The sequence below is a fragment of the Lepidochelys kempii genome, chromosome 6 (genome assembly GCF_965140265.1).
Source record: "Lepidochelys kempii isolate rLepKem1 chromosome 6, rLepKem1.hap2, whole genome shotgun sequence".
In the NCBI taxonomy this organism is placed as follows: Eukaryota; Metazoa; Chordata; order Testudines; family Cheloniidae; genus Lepidochelys; species Lepidochelys kempii.
Genome location: NC_133261.1, coordinates 43077062 through 43098102, shown reverse-complemented (window position 1 = coordinate 43098102; position 21041 = coordinate 43077062). Strand labels below are relative to the sequence as shown.

General features: G+C 38.1%; 1 protein-coding gene across 7 annotated transcripts in view; it reads right to left on the bottom strand.

Moving 5' to 3' along the window:
• Window positions 1-21041, bottom strand: part of DCDC1 (doublecortin domain containing 1) — a 420020-nt gene that overhangs the window by 308022 nt on the left and 90957 nt on the right. For all 7 annotated transcript variants that reach the window (XM_073347762.1, XM_073347765.1, XM_073347767.1 and 4 more), the window contains exons 7-8: window positions 20823-20916; window positions 2749-2915 (exon numbers count right to left, since the gene is read on the bottom strand). In XM_073347762.1, the coding sequence (XP_073203863.1) occupies window positions 2749-2915; window positions 20823-20916 (261 nt within the window). The remainder of the gene's footprint in view (window positions 1-2748; window positions 2916-20822; window positions 20917-21041) is intronic.

Here is a 21041-nt window from a genome sequence, read left to right as displayed (position 1 = left end):
GTTGATTGAAATTGAAATTTAAAACTACTTAAGTTTTAGTAAAAGTGGCTCAGAATTATATTGCTATTGAGCTACTAATACTTCCGAGAGCTATTTAATCTCATTATTTCAACAAAGCAGGTTGTCCCAGCAGAGTATTACCAGATCAAAGGGGTTTTCCATAATTTTTCTTCATTCGTTCTTTATTTATTTAAATAAAAGATAGCATAAAACACAAATATAACACAAATCTCAAAATAACAGAGATAAATAGAAAATTCAGTTAAGATTGTCAAGTAATGTCTAGATATACAGTGATTTGAAAACTGAACATGTTTCACATCATAGAGTTGTACTGCTAGTCTGCCTAGACACAACAGGATGAAGAAGTGAGGGCTGTGCCCCCTGCATTCCTTTTTTAGAAGAGTTGATAGTTTTCAAATGTCATTCCTTGACAATGAGGTAGGGTGAAGTAAAGCAGCTAAAATTGAAGGGATACATGACTCAATTTCCTAGCTTTATATTACTATGTATTTTAACCTTGCTTATTTATATTATAATCTACATCTTTTTAAATTTTTAACTTATTTATAAATTATGGACAACATATGTAAACGTAGCCACAAACAAACTGATATTTCAAAATAATATGCTGTATGCTTTAATACTCACAGTACTCTGCATATGATTTCAACTATGTTCAATGCTAATAAAATTTCACCTTGAAAATGATTGGTAAAATTGAAGGGAAAAAAAATAAAAATGCATTTCTGCTATCTTTTTTATTTTTGTTTATGCTGCTATAATACCAGATACCACAAACTATTTACTTTTGAAAGTCTTACATTAACTTAATGTTTCTTAACATTATTGTAATATTTCCAAAATACTTAACTTTCTTGTTTTACTTTTAATACTTAAAACACTATTTTAAAATGCCTATAAAAATAATCTTCTGCTATTACAGAATTTTTGTGAACTAACAACTGGCATATTTATACTCCTAATTGTAACCTTATATTATATGAATCTTATATATATATATATATATATATATATCTCCCCCAGGCATTTGATAATATGAACACATGTCCAAATGTTCTTTCTGAATCTAGGTGAATTTGTTTTCAAAGGTGGTTTCAAACTTTAATAAAAGTGTTATTTTTCTGCTATTTAAACTCCCTTTTCAAACCCATACTTTTGGGCAACACCAGAGAAACGATTAATCTAAGTTAAATTACTGGAAATTTATTATATTTTCTTTATAGGAGCACAAAAAGCAACCGACAAAAGTCTTTCACATCGTTTTTATTATAGGCCACTTTGTGATTCAGTCCCCCCCCCAAAATGCTGACCATTTGTGGAGTGTTAATTTATTTTGCAGATTAACATAACTGTTAAATATTTTAATGAATCATATTTGATAGATTTTCATGTGTATTTTTGAAAAAGATTCAGTAATTATTTTCTTATCAGTTAGGACACTGTACTACATGTAATATTTTGCTTTTCTGTACCATTCATGAGAGCCAGCATTGTCTTATACGTGAGAAACATCAATAGAAAATTTAAACATGATCATTGTATTTTTTTTTTACTATGCTGCTAAAATGAGTCATGAAACAAGCCGATGTTTAGCCTTTCTGCCTGTTTCTATTTTCTTGATTTCTTGTTGTTGACCACCATTAGCTCAACATAGGAACAGTCTCTTCCAAAGTCAATGCTCATTTCTCCTTATGGATCTGACAGCAGGAGGTGCTGTATAAACAGTGAGACTGACACCCCATTTCCACCTCCCCTCCCCCTTCCCACACAGACTGATAGCATAATCTGGTTGATGCATTCATTCTTAACTCTGGGGCCTCTGATCACTTTTGAATCCGAGTTTCCTAGATGGCGGTTTAATGTATAATTATTACTTTTCCTGGCAAATCTGCATACTTGCTATTTTCATAAATCATTCAACTAACTTTTAAAAATTTGATTACTTTCATATTTATAAATCAAAAGATGTCAGACTTAGTTATTTTTAACAAGCCTAGAAATTCTATTTTTTATTCAAGTTAATTAAAATACAATACCTTTAGACTAAAAAGTCATAAATATATCTGCATATAGTATATAACAAGTATATAAATATGCAGATAAAGCAAACATGTACTAACTAGGTCTCGTAGTCAAACTATAACAAATCAAGTAATACATCCTATAATCTGCTGTTACTTATGCAAATAAAAATGTATTTCTGATATATTTATTTAACTGTGCATGAATTGTCAATAAAAGCCTATTGTCTATCCTAAAGATAGCAAGTTCATTTTATTTTTGAGAATGTAACTCCAGTTATGTTTAGCTATTTTTTACTCAAAAATATTTCAACTATGGCCTTTATTTTGATTAGCCTTGTGTGAAAAAATATGAGACAATTTTTAATATTCAATGTGCAGAACAAGCTTTTAATTTTCCTATGCAAAATGACTGCCTTTATAGGATTTCCACATAAGGAATGTCTCAGCTATGCACAGTGTGCAGCAAGAAAAGAGGAGACATATGACATCCCACACCGAAAGACAGATACAATTAGCTCCATTATTGTTGGCTTTGAGATTATAGGAGAAGCATTTCCCTAACGGGTACTGGAGCTCATGCAATACTTGTCACACTTCTTTATGACACAATGCCAATCATTGCCTTTACACAACTAGTACATTTTAAAATGAAAACAAAACAAAAAAAGAAGCAGACTTTTAAAGAGTGGGACAAACTCACCTGTTTGCAATAGTTTTTTGCAGACTTTAATCGTTGGTGTAAGGCCAAAAGAACTCCATGGATATACATCTTTGCTCCTGAGGGGCTGAAACCTTCTCCCTTAGAGACCCAAACAGGTCCACGCAAAGGTGTGATGGAATTTTGCAGGCATTTGTCAAGCAGAGGAACTATACAAGAAAAAAAGGGAAAATACATTCTTTTGACCCAACTGAAAATACACAGCCTGAAATGCAGCCCCAACATCAGAACTAACTCTTAACATCTATTATTTATATCTGACCTGGGTTAAGTCTTGGAAAAGCAACTCCTGCATTACTAGTGGCCACCATGAAGGATGTATTTATATTGAGACACCCCCCCATGTAAGACTCACAAGCTTTGTGAGCACACCTGAATAGTTCTGAAGTGTGCCTAACTAGCTGTACAGAGTGTCATGGTGTGCACTGATTGCCTTATCTTCTCATTTATCACAGATGAGTTGGAACCAACCTTGCTGAAATCTACTTGCATTGTCCTGATAAAATTGTAAGATCCATGTTGTTTCTATATATAGTTCCCTGTTGAGGAGCTTATATATACCTAACATATTATACCTCATGTTATTCATAAAATATAATCAACACGCTCATAAGCAATTTTACAATAACCTTTTCATTGCCACTGCTTAAGCAACCAACTTTAAAAAAACAAAAAAAAAACAAAACAAAAAACTGCTCAGTGTGGCTGTTTAAAAAATGAGGGGAAAAATCAAACGAAAAGATATATACAAATGGACTCATGGCAATAACTCTACAAGATTTTTCTTGCTATTTTTGGAATGCAAAACCATTCTAAAAGGTTTAATGCATTCTATTTTCAGAGACCTTATGCCAATATATGTGACAAACAAGGCAAGCACATTTTGGCTGCAGGCTTTATTTAGACACATGCATTTGACAGATATTTTGGATTTTACTGAACTGTGTAAACAACAGAGACCTTTCTTAAATATATAGTAAACTAACATGGCACTTGACTATTTAGGGATATAAAATATAAAAGACATTTCTGCTCTTTCTAGGTTGTGGAAGAAAATTGACAAATAAATAAATACAAATATAAAGCACACTTGTGAACACATGCAAATAAAAGGAAATACTTAGTTTTAGCTCTAGTTAGTATGTGGTCATTTCAAGACCACATTGTGCATATATATGTGACATATTTATATGTCTGTAGTAACCTCACAGGCAGTTGAATACTAAGGAAGGGCTGCATGCGTAGTCAACAAAGACAATGAGTACATATCACTGGATACTTCACATATTTTATGCAGACCAGGAGGCTAGTATGACATTCTGTAAATTGACTCACAATTGGACTCAAAAGCTGTTCAACTTAACTGCAAAACCGTGCAGAGCCTCTTTGGTGATCATTTTTGGCTGAACTGAGCCTTTAGTAAAGAAACTATCAGAAGACAGTTCCCACATAGTTGGTCACTTTAAAGTAAATGTAGGGACACAACACACAGACTTAAGTTAACACTAGATGCAGAGAACAATAATTAGATGAGCAGATGGTAGATTAGATATTTACTTTTGCTAAAATAAATGTATTTTTAAGTGTACTCAGCACATCGTGTGGGCAAAAATAGAACGCCATAGAATTTTGTTTATTTTTTTTTTTTACAGAGTATGTTACTTTTTTTTTTTTTAAAAGAAAACATATATTTTTATGATACTCTTAGACTGCCAAACAAGCCACATGGCTGAGACAAAGTCATATGACTTAAAACAGTATCACAGTATTGTCTTATCATCCGGTCACTAATCTTAGGCATCCTCTATTCATGCAATTCTCCATTCTCCAACACCACAAGCCTCAAAATACTGTTTGACTGCTTCTTCAACAAATATCTCTGGACCTACTACTTCCATGCCTCATAATGCCCCAAGCTGGTCTGCAAGGCCACTACAATCTCCTTAATGAAACCTCTCCTGAAGTTCCAGTTCTGCTATCATGTCTACAAGAAACTATGGCCCCCATTCAGCAAGGTAGATTAGCACATGCATAAATTAAAATGCATGAGTAGTTTCATTTAAATCAGTGGGACTACTCATGGGCTTAAAGTTAAGCACATACTTAAGCACCTTGCTTAACCAGGACCTATAACATCAGGCTCGTAGGGTAAATCTAATATTTAAATGTAAAGTTATTAATTTAAAAAATAATACACACATTGTGCGTGTGTAAACTGGCATCAATGACAAAGACAAGAGAATGGGAGACAATGTTATAAGATAAATGAGGCAAAGTAGAGACGGGAAAAAATCTGCAGGACCATAAAGGCATTAAAAAGAGCATCCTGACTCTATTGAAATCAATGGCAATATTCCCTTTGACCTAAATGGGGCAAGATTTCACCCAAGAGAGTTGAACTTGATGCTGTGGGGAAGAGCCTATGTCCACAGTCCTTGTATTTAAAACTAGTGATCATCTTAAAGGATAATACTGTTATAATTATACACACACATACTTGACTTATGGTGGCTGGCAGATACTTACTTAAGCCAAGACACTGACAGAAGCTGGCCCTTCTCACATGGAGATGATGATTTATATATAAACACATTTGCTTTATCAGGATGTGGTCATTCACTACTTCACTTGTTTGTTGTTCCCATTTCCCCTGTCCTCAATCTCTCTATCAGTTTTGTCTTTTTTGGTTTTTTAGAGTGTAAGTACTTTGAGGTAGGGCTCATGTCTTATTTTGTGTTTGTACAGTTCCTAGAACATTCTGAGTGGCACCACAAGCAATAATAATAAATAAAATAATAATAATATGATTTTATGTCAGGCATTTCATCAAAGGGGTGACTGATAAAAGCAACATATTTGGGTCCAAATGCAGAACAGCATTCTTACTTAGGACAGTGCCTAAGCACATGCTTAAAGTGGAACATGTACATTAAGTGCTTTCCTGAATTCAGACCTTATGGATTAATGTATTTAAAAATTTTAAAATTATTCTATATATGGTATAAAATGTAGGATATATTTCCTTGACATTTAGCTGCCAGACACCTCAGAGGTAATACAAATAATTTAAATAAATATGTAAAGCCAATGTGAAAATTCAATAAAACTAAAAATAAAAAATTAGATGTTCCCAGAGAATCAAGAATTTCCCAGAATTTCTGAAAAAACAGGGTCATATGACCCTGTTTGATAAAAAGAGATATAGCCTGTGACAGGCTGGCTGGCTGGCTGGCTGTTAAAAATAGCTGGGCTTATCCTCGCCTATGACAGATCAGTCACCGCACCAGCTAATACTGATTTGCTGGGACCCAGGTGGCTCAATTCAGTTATCAGACTCAATAGGGGAAGAGTTGGGTGATTTCAATAAAGGGCTGGAAGAACTCAGTTGGGGAGGGGAGCTACAGAAGGGAGGCTGTCTCATGTGATTGGTCTGGAAGGGAAAGGGCAGCATGAGAGGAGGCGGCTCATGTGGCTACTCCAGGAAAAGGCCAACACCCCCGCCCCACCCCTCCCCAGGAAATGGCTTGGAGATAGACTTGGAATAAGACTAGGGGAAGGGCACCAGGGAAGAAGCCCTGAGGATCAGCAGCTCTGGCAGGAACCAGGCCTGTAGGGAGAAAGTCTGGAGGGTGAGCACTCTATGAGTGAGTGGGGCAGAAGAGTAGCCCAGGAGGAGTGGAAAATTATTTTATGTTGTTTGGATTAGAGACTGACACTTTACAGGGCCTCCCTGAGGGAAGGTAGGAGTGTTGTTGGAAATAAGAAGGAAACAGAGGTAGAGCCACAGTTGCAGTGTGGCATAATAGACCAAGGGGAGGAGGTGCTACTACATGGCCGAAAAGAGTACTTGAAACAGCAGCATGTTTATAGTAAATTGCATTTTTGAAAAGTAATAACATATCTGCAGATTTAAATTTTTAGTTTATAAAACAAGTGTTTTCCTGCTGCTGTGGAATTTGTCACAGAATTGTGTGGTAAAATCTAAGCTTTCATTTATAAACATTAAGGATTAAATCTTGGCCCCACTGAAATTCTGAAATTGACTTCAAAGGACCAGAATTTCACACAATGCTTTCAGTCCTGTGGTTACAAAGAAAAAAATTCCAAATCTGAACTGAATGTAAACTGATGCCATGTTGTTTTTCTGAGTCCGCAAACAGACAAACTGTAAGAGAAGTGTGTGAAATGCCTCGTGTACTGAAACTAGATGTTAACTCTGAAGGCTAATTACAACATTATAAATATTAACTATTTCACTGCTGACAACTTTAACAGAAATATAGCACTAATGTGCTTATGCATCACTATTGAAGGTAGTAGTAGATACTGAGGGGACAGTAGTAGGGTAGCTGGCAGCTATCAAGAATTGCTGGAATGAGGAAGCCCCCAGTACCAAGGTAACACCTGACTCTTGGATACCAAATTCTGAAAACACCTTCTTCACCTTCCTGAAAACAAAAATCCTCCACTGTTCTTTTCCAATGCGTCAAGAATGTCCACTCCCCCCTGGACAACTTCTACAATGAAATAGTATATCATCAATGTAAAATCTGTAGTGCAACAGAATTGGAAAATTAGGGGCATACTAAAACAAAACAGGGTAGATCATCAGCACGTAAACTATCAAAGCTCTATTGGCTTCAATGGAGATACAGCAATTTACTCAAGTTGAGGATCTGGCCCAATAATTTCATATCAAAATAAAAAACACAGTACATACTGTACTAATTGTATTACTCATTTTCATAAACATCTGTGACCAGATATTCCTTGCCAAGATTCTGTTGGCAAAAGAGACAAGCTTTTCAGCAACATGGAGCTCTTCTTCAGGTCTGTGTACCTCGAAAGCTTGTCTCTTTCACCAACAGAAGTTGATCCAGTACAAGATATTACCTCATCCATCTTCTCTCTCTAATATCCTGGGACCAACATGGCTATAACAACACTACAAACTGGTCAAGATTGACTTTTTAACTATTTTCTCTCTAGATTTTCAGCCTTATACAAGTGTGTATTTTTCCATGTTTTAAAAGTAATAACTTTATTTATTTCTCTACTGAAATAAAAGAAAATATTCCAGAGCAGGGGTGGGCAAATAACGGCCCCCAGGCCACATCTGGCCCGTCAGACCATTTTATCCAGCCCTCCACTCCCGCTGAGGAGCAGGGTTGGGAGTGCCCTGATACAGCGCTCCAGCCGGGGAGTGGGGTTGGGGGCTTGCCCAACTCCATGCAGCTCCCAGGAAGCAGCGGGCATGACCCCCTTCCAGCTCGACCCCCCTCTGGCTCCTATGTAGTACACGGAGGCGTGGCCAGGCAGCTGTAGATGCCACCCCACCTGCAGGCGCTGCCCCCTCAGCTCCCTTTGGCCATGGTTCCCAGCCAATGAGAGCTGCAGGGGTGGCGTCTGCAAACAGAACAGTGCGCAAAGCCACCTGGCCGCACCTTGGAGCTGGAGCGGGGACATGCTTCTGGGAGCTGCTTGCAGTAAGCGCCGCCTTGAGCCTGCACTCCTCAGCCCCGTCCTGTGCCCCAATCCCCTGCCAGCCCTGATCCCCCTCCCGCCCTCCAAATCCCTCATTCCCAGCCTACAGCCCCCTCTTGTATCCCAAGCCCCTCTTCCCCAGCCCCAACCCAGAGCCCTTACCCCCAGCCAGAGCCCTTACCCCCATCCTATGCCCCAATAGCCTGCCCCAGCTCTCATTCCCCGTCCGCCCTCCAAACCCATTGGTCCCAACCCAGAGCATCCTCCTGTACCCCAAACTCCTCATCCCTGGCCCCACCCCAGAGCCCGCTCCCCCAGGAGGAACCCTCACACCCCTCCCCTGTATTCCCAGCCCTAATCCTCCTCCTGCCCTCCGAACCCCTCAGTCCCAGCCTGGAGCCCACTCCTGCACCCCCAAAAAAGTCCATTACCAGATGTCTGTTTCCCCATCCCAGAGCCCTCACCCCACTGTACCCCAACCCGGAGCCCCCTCCTGCACCCTGAACTCCTCATGTCTGGCCACACACCCCAGCCGGAGCCCTCACCCCCTCCTGTACCCGTATCCCCAATTTTGTGAGCATTCATGGCCTGCCATACAATTTCCATACCCCAATGTAACCCTCAGGCCAAAAAGTCTGCCCACCCCTCTGTTCCAGAGGCACAAAAGAGCAACCATAAAAGTACAAAAAGAAATCTCTGTGCAAAATAGTTTATATGGGAAGCGGGGAAGAAATTTGGAACAATTAAGTGTTATATGAATATGCCAGGAAAAGATTGTACCGACATCAAAACAAACAAATAAATAAAAATTCTTTAGGTTTCAGAGTAACAGCCGTGTTAGTCTGTATTCGCAAAAAGAAAAGGAGTACTTGTGGCACCTTAGAGACTAACCAATTTATTTGAGCATAAGCTTTCGTGAGCTACAGCTCCAATGAAGTGAGCTGTAGCTCACGAAAGCTTATGCTCAAATAAATTGGTTAGTCTCTAAGGTGCCACAAGTACTCCTTTTTTTTTTTTTTAATTCTTTAGGTTCATCAGTTTTGGTGCTATTGAGCTTCTGGTTTATGAAGGTTCTATCAGGAATTCTTAGCTCTATAGCTGAAAAATTCATCACTGGTCAAAGATCCTTTCAAAAATGGTGTGACATAACATACATTGCCTAGCTATACAAAAAGAGGACAGGAGACACTTGATATGGATTTAATCAGGCTGAAATTTTATTATTTGATGTCTGGGACTACCCAGCAGATAAAAGTGTACAGTGCATGCAACTCCAAGTTTATCCAAATAACTATGTGGGGCTTCTACCAGCCCCCCATTTTCCATCCAGGTCCCCAAGCCAACCCATGGCTTGGAACTTACCATCCATTCCCCCCCACCTTGTAAGAGGGTTAAGGTGGGCTATAAGAAAGGGGGATTGGCTCCTTGCCATATTACTGCAATTATAGGAGTCCCCAACACACACACGCCGGTCCGTTCCTTTAACCAGCACCTCCTTTTAAGTCCTTTATCAGGCCATCAATCTGGTCACTGGATGCCTTCCCTATGGAGTACCTGCACTAGACATCTGCCTCACACTTACAAAATAAGTTGCAACATATAGCCTAACCATCTTTTCTCCTCACCAGAAAAGGTCCACCCTGACACCCACTGTGGGAAAGGCGAAAAAAACTCACTCCACCGAAGCCAATATGGTGGTGAGCGGAAAATTGCTTCCCAGCCCCCGTAAAAAGGAGCGACTAACGCAGTGCCCACAGCAGGTCCTAACCAAACCTGATATTCACACCTCTAGGGGAGGGAGGGTGGGTGCTGCCTTGCCTGCTGCATGGAGAAAAGTCTTCCCACACGTAAGGCTTGCACCTTTAAAGCCTTCTGCACCTTATATCCCCTGTGGGCGAGTCAGCACCACAAAACTGACCACCACCCACTTTTTTTGAAGCAGTTTCTGACCTCCTTCCCATGCCACCCCAACCGCCATAAAGCACTGATACCTTCCTTTGGCAAGCCCAGACAACATTCCCCCCACTTAAAGTGCCGTGCGGTCATTTGTGTTGATCTCAGTTCTGGTAACTGACATTGTTATAATTGATTGTCTGAGTCACCCAGACACAGGGCCATAAGACATTCTTTGATGAGTGGCCACACACTGAAAACTATTTCTTCTTGATACAGTTCTAAGGATTTCTATCCTCCTCGGTGCATTATGTAAAATACAGTGAAGAAGAAGGTCTGAACCACTGACCTCCTGAAGAGCAGTAGAAATTAATATTGAACTTTCATACATTTCTATGGAATTAAGAGCTCTGTGCAGACCACAGGCTGCAAAATGAAGCAAACAGAGCACTCAAGCAAATTTACCAGAGATTTTAGAACCTTTTCTGAAGTGCTGTATAATCTATTCAATCTAATCTAATCTGTTCTCTTGATTTTAATAAGTGCCCTGCTTCAATATTCTGAATTCTCTCTACTGGAAGCAGGGCACTTATTAAAATCAAGAGAACACTAATAATCCCAGTTCAAAGGTTAACCTTTAAGTATGATCTTTCTTTATGGATCATGAAACTCAATGACTGTGTGTTCACCTTGGTAAAGGAAGACAAAGGCCAGCCCCGGGAAACAATATGAATCAGCTAATTTGGAGGTACAGATACACGTGGGCATGATGAACAAGTGTCATAGATTTAGAGCCACTCTGTGAGATATTTTGAATGCTTGAGAGTGAATGATAAAATGAGACAAATGGAATATCGTGTTTAGAAAATGAAATGAACCAAGAAGGAAATTAGTGCTTACGGGAAGGAAGATAATTTATGTAAAAAATGCAGTGTGGAGGTTGAAAAGGATTTTTAAAGGGACTGATGAAATCCCTTTCCCCTTTCATCTCTCTTTCAACTTTTCCAATCATGCTATATGCAGAACTTTAAGAAGAAAGCATTAGCACATATCTATGTACTTTCTTTCCTAATCATTCCACCGCTGCTGTACCTCACCTATGTGGCAATATTACTCCCCAGATCTTCAGCCATGGGGAAGGAGAAAGTGAACAGAAGAAGAAATTGTTTTGCTCCTTCACTAAGGTCACTAGGTTAAATACTTTTTTAAGTGTTAAGAAATATTAGAAGTAAAATCTGTCCCTTACTGACCTGGTGGGTTGAGTTATATCATATGACAGAAGCACAGTTGCCAACTTTCACGCAGTAAACAAGCACCCCAACTTTCACAATAAGCCAAAAATCAAGCTAATCCCATTTCAAAACAAGGCCAAAACAAGCCAATCCCTAAGAACCCCAACCCTCTATGTGCACCCCTGACTCTCTCCTCCCCCTTGCCCCTGCTTGCCCCTCTTGCCCTTGCTTGCCGGGAGCTGATTAAAAAAAGCAACAAGCTGCAACAAGCAACAAGATAAAAGCCAAAAACTAGCCAAGAAGCAACTCACAAGCCAATTAAGCCAAAAACAAGCCCAATGTCTGCATTTTTTTCATGGGTTTGACATATCTGGACAGAAGGTGAACTTCTTGAAGAAGATAGTACTTTTGCACTGATTCTAAGAAAACAGACTAAAAATATATTACCTCTAAAACCCAGGGACTTAAAGTCAATAAAGGTAATAACATAACGCATGGAATGTAACGTGAAAGCCTTCCAGTGTGACTAATATGAGGCAAAAGCGGCTTATTTCTCTGTTCTTGGTGTATTTTTTTAAACATGCTGCAAGAGGTGGTAGTGCAAATGATGATGAAATAGAGTAATGGAACAAGATGAAATCTGGAAAAAATAGGATACCAACACACAATAGACAGCAGTTTTGCCAGAGAATGGGGACACAGACATCTGGTAATGGACTTTTTCCCCCCTAATTGAAGAACTGAGAACTCCAGGAGTTCTCAATTAGTGTAGATATCTCAGTATTATTGCCAGATTTTTCTGATAGGGCAAGTCTATACTACAATGTTGAGTCAACATAAGTTACGTCAACTTACAGTCACTGTAGTAATTAAACTGCTTTTGCATGTCCACACTGCACTCCTTGTGTCGGTAGTGCGTGTCTTCACCAGGAGAACTGGCACCAATTTATCTGTCAGTGTGGGGCATTGTGGGATGACCTCTGAAAGGCAGCAACAGTCAATGTAAGTAACGCAGTGTCTACACTGACGCTGCGTCGACCTAACTACATCGACGTAAGCACCACGCCTCTTGTGGAGGTGGAGCTATTAAGGTGGTATAGTGGGCGAGTTACAATGGTGGGAGTTGCATTTTATTGTAGACACTTACAGGGTTAGCTGCCTTACATCGACCTAATTCTGTACTGTATTCCAGGACATATTATTTTAGGGTATATCGTATAATACTGCAATCATTTTTTAATTTTGCCACAAGTAACGGTAGCAGAACAATAAGAATTATCTCATCATCAGATTTTTTTTTAAAACTGTTAGACAAAAAGCTTTCAATATGACTGACATATGGAGAGAAAAAATTCACCATGAAGCTCCTTAGATACCAACAAAGACTTTCTCAAAGGAGCTGAACAGTATATTTTGCAGAGTGTGTGTGTGTGTGTGTGTGTGTGTGTGCGCAGTTTGAGTTGAGTTGGTGCTAATGCACACATGTGCTTGACTGCATTTCCCCCCTATTTTTAGTAACAGTTATACAGCTCTGAGTCCCAAAGCAACTGGCATACACTATCCAAAAGCATGGTCTGCAGAGGGAGACTGAATGATGGAGAGCACACAGTTTGCTATGTTGTTTAAATTATGTCACTGTATTTTTACTCAAACAAAACTAATCTAACAGCTGCTGTGTATTTTTGTTTACATGCTATATGTCAAATCTTATTGTCCCTAAGGTACTTATGAGAGATGTTTTAGCAGTCATTTTCTTAAATACTGATGCCTATCCGAATTTGGATTTTTCCACCATTGAACAGAATGACAAGCACACGATTGCTGTACTTAAAGCAATCTTTCACAGCTGCTTTGCTTTTTCAGTGATCCCATTAAATTGACGGCATATGCCTGTGGGGTCTACACTGTTACCATACTGCTGAACAAGATGTTGATTTGTACAAAACAATCTGATAGAACTTGGCTTTATTAGGGGAAAACAGTTTGTAGGTTATTCTTTATTTTAAACTGAGTAAAATATAATTTATGAACTTGTCTCTCTGGGACTGTTACTGCACAACTGGTTATGTTAATTGTTTAGATATGGGTGCATTCCATTCTGAAACTCAATAGTTAGTAGGCATGAAAACTATGAAGTACCTTTAGTTTCTAAAATGCAGCACGAGTCACGTCTTTTCTTAAACTGAATGAAGTAGCTGTGCATTAAATATGCTGGCACATCTTCTGCTTGAGCAAGTGGACCGAAATGGTGTGAATTGTTAATGCCTTGCTGCTTTGGTTCACGGCTTGTGATTGATCATTTGTAACTATATCTACTCCTTGTTCCATGAAATCAAGTATGGAGTAATGGGTTCATCAGATTTTTGGGTTAAATTGAGAGTGAAGAGGTACTGTGTGTAGAAATAAGAGTTGCCATGTTCGGGGCTGGCCTTGTAACAGCATGGAATCTAAAGGCGATATTCAAAACCACTTCACTCATCATACGCTTACTGATTCTGAATAGGGTCCATTTGCAGGGGACATTTTGGTAGTTTTCCAATACACTTTATGCCTCTTTCGACTTCCACCACCCTGCACTTTTTTTAAAAAAAACAGCAGAGGGTATAACAGGTCAATGTACAAAATTAATGTATTTAAATAACTTGCTATATAAAAGTAAAAATAGTCTGGGACTGAAATATTCAACCCTCCTCTCATGTCAGTAATTGCTGATACCATCACAATATCAAGTAATTCCAACTACCCTGAACTCAAAGAAGTGCTTGTTAGGTATTCAATACTATAACACATTATTTTTTAAAAATTCTATTGTATTGAATTAGGCCTCAAGGCAAAGAAAAAGAGCTACACAAGCCTTCAGTTAGCTTCTCAGTCCATTCCTGTGCAATGGCGACACATTTTGCTAGTCACTATCACATGACTTGTGACTTTGCAAACAAGTAGCACATGGGACCACTGTAAATAAAAGCCAACAGCAACCAAAAGTGACAACTTATAATGGCCTGCAAGAGAGTAATCGTGTTACAGTATCTTCTGATAACATGGAAGATAATGTGTCTTTACCAACCTTCCTACAAGGCTCACCATTTTTAATTGTTACAAAAGCCTCACTACACTTTGTGTATCATCTAACCATCCCTGATTACTTATATCGATTTAAAGTGAAACATGATCACCAGCTTCAGTAGCTCTATAACAATTAGTAAAAGCTACCTAACTTAACATAGCATGTACCAGTTTACCTTTGAATAAATGAATCACTATAATTACATACTTACAATTTTTTACCTGTTCTTGTGAATACTTATATCACGGTAGTACTTAAAAAGATGTTAATGTTAAAGACAACCAAGTTAAAAAACAGCCTTAAACTCATACCTTTTAAAGCACAAAATTCAAGCACCAAAAATAATACATATAAAATTATTATAGTAGTTATATTCTCATTTAAAAGTTAAGATATTAAAAAGATTTAAAATCAAAATGTTGGAAGATGTTTTGTATTGTATTCATAACTGAATCTAACAATATCTGTTCTCATTTTTAAAGTGTCAATCTGTTTACAGCCCTCTCTTGTCCAAATTTGTCACACATCATTATAGTAAATGAAGTTGAGTGGAGTGTATTGCATATATGTAGTGTGTGTGATTATATAGATATATGTTAAAATACAGCAATAGATGTATGATGATGCAGTACATAGATGTTTAGTCTACTATCTATCTAAGATTGTTCAGATCTCTTATTTGATTAACATTTATTCTAACTGAAAATAACTACAATACAAACTTATAGCAGGCTAACCCCTGTAAAAGTTTTAATTTTCTTGAATATTTCATACCCAACTTGTGCTGACTTCTCTGGCAGGCTACTGCAAGTAATCTTGACTGAGGAAGAAACTGCTTTTTTCAGATCGCATTTTAAAAGAGCTGTCTTCCTTTTTTACCTAATAAATGACTGAACACATTTTTAGCACTGAAGAAACCTCCACTGGTTCAAAATTTTGATTCAGGCAAAGGCTCTAATGTTCAGATGCTTGTCTGATAGTTTTCTGAACTAGGTAAACCCATGACCTACTCTCCCTGTAAGCCTACTATTGTGTGAGAAGGATTCACCAGTCCTCTCCAGCAGCGGCAGCGCTCTCTGGGGGAGACCACACCCATGCTAGTCTTTTGAGGAGACTATAAAGCTCTCCCCAACTGAAAAATAGGCTTGGGAAGTGTCAGGGAGGAAGCTAAGGAAGGGTTTGTGCCTTTCTTTCCCACCCTTCCATCACTCTGAATGAAGTTCTGCATTCCTCCCCAGGAACAGTTGGGATAGGTATGGAGCTCACTTCTGAATAACTTAGTTATGCAAAAAGAAAAGGAGGACTTGTGGCACCTTAGAGACTAACAACTTTATTTGAGCATAAGCTTTTGTGAGCATGAACGCATCCGATGAAGTGAGCTGTAGCTCACGAAAGCTTATGCTCAAATAAATTTGTTAGTCTCTAAGGTGCCACAAGTACTCCTTTTCTTTTTGCGAATACAGACTAACATGGCTGCTACTCTGAAACCTGTCATTAGTTATGCAGTTTTCCCTGTTGAGCTCTCCTAGACTACATAGTATTCTTAGAAGACTCATTTTATGTGAAATTATTGTCTTTCCAGGAGCAATGTACCCCACAAAACAGTACTACCTGGAAAAATCAGAGAACAGCAACAGCAGTAAGATAAGGTTCTGCCAAACTAAGGTAAGCAGTCCAGCATCAGAGATTAATCAAAACTCTGTGAACCTCAAAAAGCAATAATATTGAGATACCAGAAAATAAGTTTGCCAGGCATTTTAGGTTACAATATAAATCAAGAGTGCAGACACTACCAGAAATTAAGCTTTCTTTCTTTTTTTCTCTCTCTCTCTCTTTCTTTCACTATCATTTAAATGCATCAAACCAAAATGCTCTTAGAATGTCAAAACTACCCTTTAAAAGTTCAAAAAATGTCAACAGCAGTCTCTGCATTTAACTCATCCAATAGAAGTTTTCTCATTTTCCTTTCCTAAAGGTGGCACTGTTGTTGGTAATGTGTATAAGTGGATTCCAGTATTCTTAAATACATAATTAAAAAAAAAAGGGGGGGGGGAGAGGGAGCCTAAAAAAAGTTCAGATTCTAGCACTTAGAGGTCAGCCTGGTGTATCAGCTATAAATGTGATGTCAGATTACAATATTTTTCAAAACTATGTAATGTGACATATTTCTGGTACCTATATTATAAAAAAAGCTTTATAAGGTCTTGTACAGATGCTGTCTATTATAAGTTTTTATTATTACACATTCTGCTGACAATTTATTGTCATACCAAATAGGCCTAATTCTCTATGTCATTGTAGACATTTTGAAAGTGAGTAAAATGCTACCTTTCCGATTTAGTCACATTTTCCACCTACTTTGAGTAGTAGAAAATCAGACCCAGTCATTTTTTCAATGCATCACCAATATACAAGTCTCCAATACTAAACTTTTTGCAGATCACCTATGGCAGTTTAAGAGATAAAATGATACGGTCAAAAGATTTCACTGTTGAGAAAAGATATCACATCATGATTAGTTCAACAAACACATAGCTAATGTAGAAAGCAGAGTTCCCCTCCCCCCCAAAAAAGCTATGGAGTCCAGTAGACTTTCATTGAATTAGCAGCCTAATTTCATATGTATCAAGCCTTTTAAAACATACTATATAGCAGGAAATGTACTTAGGTACAATAGCAGCCAACCTCTTGATGTTGTTAGACATGGTACAGTGTAATCCTCCATCCCCAACTGTGCCAAGTTTACACACACTGCAGCTGAGGATGGAGAGGGAAAAAGTGGTTCTAAGCCACTTTCCTGCACTGCCAAACCTGGGGCCAGCCAAGGCCTGAAATGGCCCCTGGTGGAACTTAGGTCCAGGGCTGTGTCACCTCTTGTGTCTGCTGCACCAGCCAAAAATCTGCCAGAACAGTGTGAGCTCTGGCTCATTCTTCCCCTCCCTGCTCCTGGCATACCCTCTGCACAGAGCAGGGGACTTGGGGATGTGTGGAGCTGGCTACACTGGCTTTGCACACCCAAGAATATCTCTGTGTATAGGGAATTTGGGGGGCAAACCTCAGCTGCACCTTCAGGTCAGTTTTCCAGCTGACAGGGATTGAGGATTGAGCCCATAGTCTTATTTTTAAATGTAAATGTTGTTGTATGTCCTAGCTTTTTTTTTTTTTATATTTGCACAGTCAGCAGAACCCTATTTCCATTTTACCATACCATCCAAAGCTACTCTGCATTAGTTAACAAGCTGTCCAGGGTCACTGCAGGTTCGCAATGTCTCTTAAAAAGAGACTTCTTCCTCAGCCAGCAGTGTCCCATAGAAGTCAACATTATTTGTGCTGAAAAAGCTAAGAACATAAAAGTTTCTACAGACTTTAGGCTGCTCAAACTTTTTAATGTAATTATTTTAGATGAAATACTAAACAAAGTAATAAGAAAAATGAAAGATTACATTGATATTGTGGACTAAGTTTCTATAAGGTATCCTGTACTGTACATCTATTTTGGAATTGTATTACAGATATGTAGTCACACATCACAAACAATGTAAATGGAACAATATTATTAATTTGATACAAAATATATTTTAGAATTTTTCTGTGTTCTTTTAATGATATTTTGAAATATAATAAAACGTAAATAATAATAATATTGTATATATAACTCTAGAGTTTTCAATATGTTGCTGTCCCATGGCATAGGCATGCTTTTGTGTTGCCCTTGGTAGCCACTATCTCATAATCCAGGGAAATGACTAAGAGACCAAAGCCCAAAGAAGTCAACAGAAATACTCCGGTTGACCTCAATGGGCTTTGGTAGGGGGCCAATAAAAATACTGAAGGAAGGACAGGTTCCAGTTTTACAGGAAAATACCAAGGAACTAAAGTGTCAAAACACTTTTCACCAGACCTCCAAGCCATCTCCTCTGGCCTAGTAAAGTATCCAAATTTTAAAATATTTGAACCATTTCTTTTCCCCATATGAAATGACTTGTTAGACCAGAATTTTCTTTGGCAGGCAGAAGAAAAAAGGGCTTGGAAATGGACTTTTAAATATAACTATAAATCAATACTGTATTATAATTAGATGCAGAATTAGAAATCGTTTAATAACTTCCATTATTTGTCTGTGAAGTCACCATATTTGTCAGCAGCCAGGATGATATGCTCAAAACGAAACTCATTTAGATAAAATTAAAAAAAATGTATGTTAACGGAACATTAACATTGAGAGGTTAATTCACTCAAAAGTCAGAAAATGCCAGAGTTCAGCTTGCACATGCAACCTTAGCTTATGCTCCTTATATGTATGCATTGCAAAAGACTATTTAATTACATGTTCACATATTATTTGTCAAATAATACAGTTATTAAAGGGAAGCTGGTAGCAATCCCTATATATTTAGATTGCCTAACACTTTCTGCTATAAAACATTCTTGTAACCTTTTCTTTGAGAAGCTTCAACACCGCATTATTTGCGGCAAACCTTTGATAGTCAGGTAAGGGCAATGCCCTGGGGCTATTCTTTGTCCCATAAAATTCCATTTCTGAGATTCATAATTTTTAAGTACAGAGAGGGCTATTATAATCATCTAGTCTGATATAAACTGTTCAAATCATCACCACTTCCCATCTCTTGCTTGCGTTCCTCAGGAAAATTTTGGCAGCATGGCAAAATAATAATTTAACATGAATAGTCTGAGGTTGGACTGATGCCACTACAAAAGTAGCAGCAGCACTACAAGCTGTTGTGGAAACCTGGAATTTGTGGAGTAGCTGTAGCGGAGGAGTGCTGGAGGAAAAAGAATGTGGATGGGCTCCCTTGTCCTGGAAGAATAACATATCCCCAGGATCGAATGCCATCCTCTGGCAGCACCACAATGGGGCAGGAACCCCTCCTCCGTATCTCCTGAGGGCAGAAATAGAGAAGACTAAGCCAGGCTCCTCCTGCACCAGCCACCTCCCAGACCCACTCTGAGATAATAGCCTATTGCTACTGCCAGCTAATGTAGTTAGACCTGATCTCAACTAGAAGCAGTCAGTGACAAAATGCTGACTCAAACTATGATGAAGCATACTGGGGCGTGGTTAGTGCTTCTCATAAAAGAACTAGTTTTTACTTTTTTTCTTTAAAAAAAAACTACAAAACTTTATATTAAAATAATATTATTTAGGTTGCAAACTCAAGCATTTGTGTGTCCATACTGTGCACCCCTAAGTGGGGCAGGGATCCTGTGGACAAAACAGTATGTGATCATGTCATTAAAGACTGAATCATAATGTATATGTACAAGGGGCAGAATTAAGTTTGTATGAACAGCCATAAATCAGGCAATCCCAACTTGATTTTACCTATGTTATTCTAGCTTCTTTTTTAAAAATATTATACAATCTGAATTTTCAAGAACCGTTTAGGGAGTAGACCTGAGCAGTTCAGATTCATTCAAGGGACAAACAACTTTGTAGTTAGAGGAGGAGTTGTGCGACCGCATGAGGTATAGACTGCCTTGCTGATGCCAAGAACCCCTGAGGGTACACAGAAGAAACTATTTCCTATCACTCCATTTTAATGCTGTCAAGTTAACCGTTAATAAATGTGAGAATCATATGAGGTTCTAATCTATAAAAGTGGCTCTGTAAATATTCTCATCAGTTATATATTTATTATTTCTCACTTCCATATCAAACATACTTAGTTCACTATTAAAAATATGGTTTTCCTAACTGCTAGCCCTGCAATCCCATCTTGGAATATGAAGACAAGTTGAGTTCTTTCTGGCTTGTAAATAATCACCTTTTCAAGCATCGCTTTTAAAAACTGGAACTTTCACATTCTCTTACTGTGTTTTTGTTTATAATTAATATATTATTTATATAGGGCTCAGTCTTGAACTCTCCTGAGTGCCCATGCAAAGGAATTAGGAATAAAAAAATCCAAATGTATTTTTAAAAATTTCATTATTTTTAAGCCAATCTCAAGTTTTTGGGGATCTAACTCATTATTTTTAAGTGTTTGAGGCAATGTTGACAGTACTGTATCATAGAGGACTAGTGCATGTTACTTACTTCTCCCAGGAGCTGGAGGAAAGCAGGAACAAGTTTATGACTCTAGCTAGATTGTAAAACTGCACTTCAGCACACAGTGCTGTAGGTACTAGTAACACTTTACAAATATATTTTAGAACAGTTCCTGGCCTAGAAATTGACAATACCAAAAAAAAAAAAAAGAGCAAAGGTGTTAGCAGACACAATCATTCTCTATCAATAATGGAAGGCTGGGTAAAATAAATTGGATACAACATAAAATAAATTATGAAAACAAAATACTAAAGATCATGGCAATGGTTGTACCAATGTATTTATTTTCTAGAGTATTATTTCTACTTACCACTGCTGAGATCTTCCATTTTTGCTCCATGAATGTTGTACAGATGCTTTGCTGGTGAAGTAAGATTCATTCTTATTGTGCAAGCATCTAAAAACTTCACAAAAACAAAACTGTCTCACTAAAGATGGTTCAAGACTAAATCCTATTTAATGCAATAAAAAACTGCAGATCCAGTCTTAATCACTTACAAACCTCATACTTATATGAATTAAATAAAAG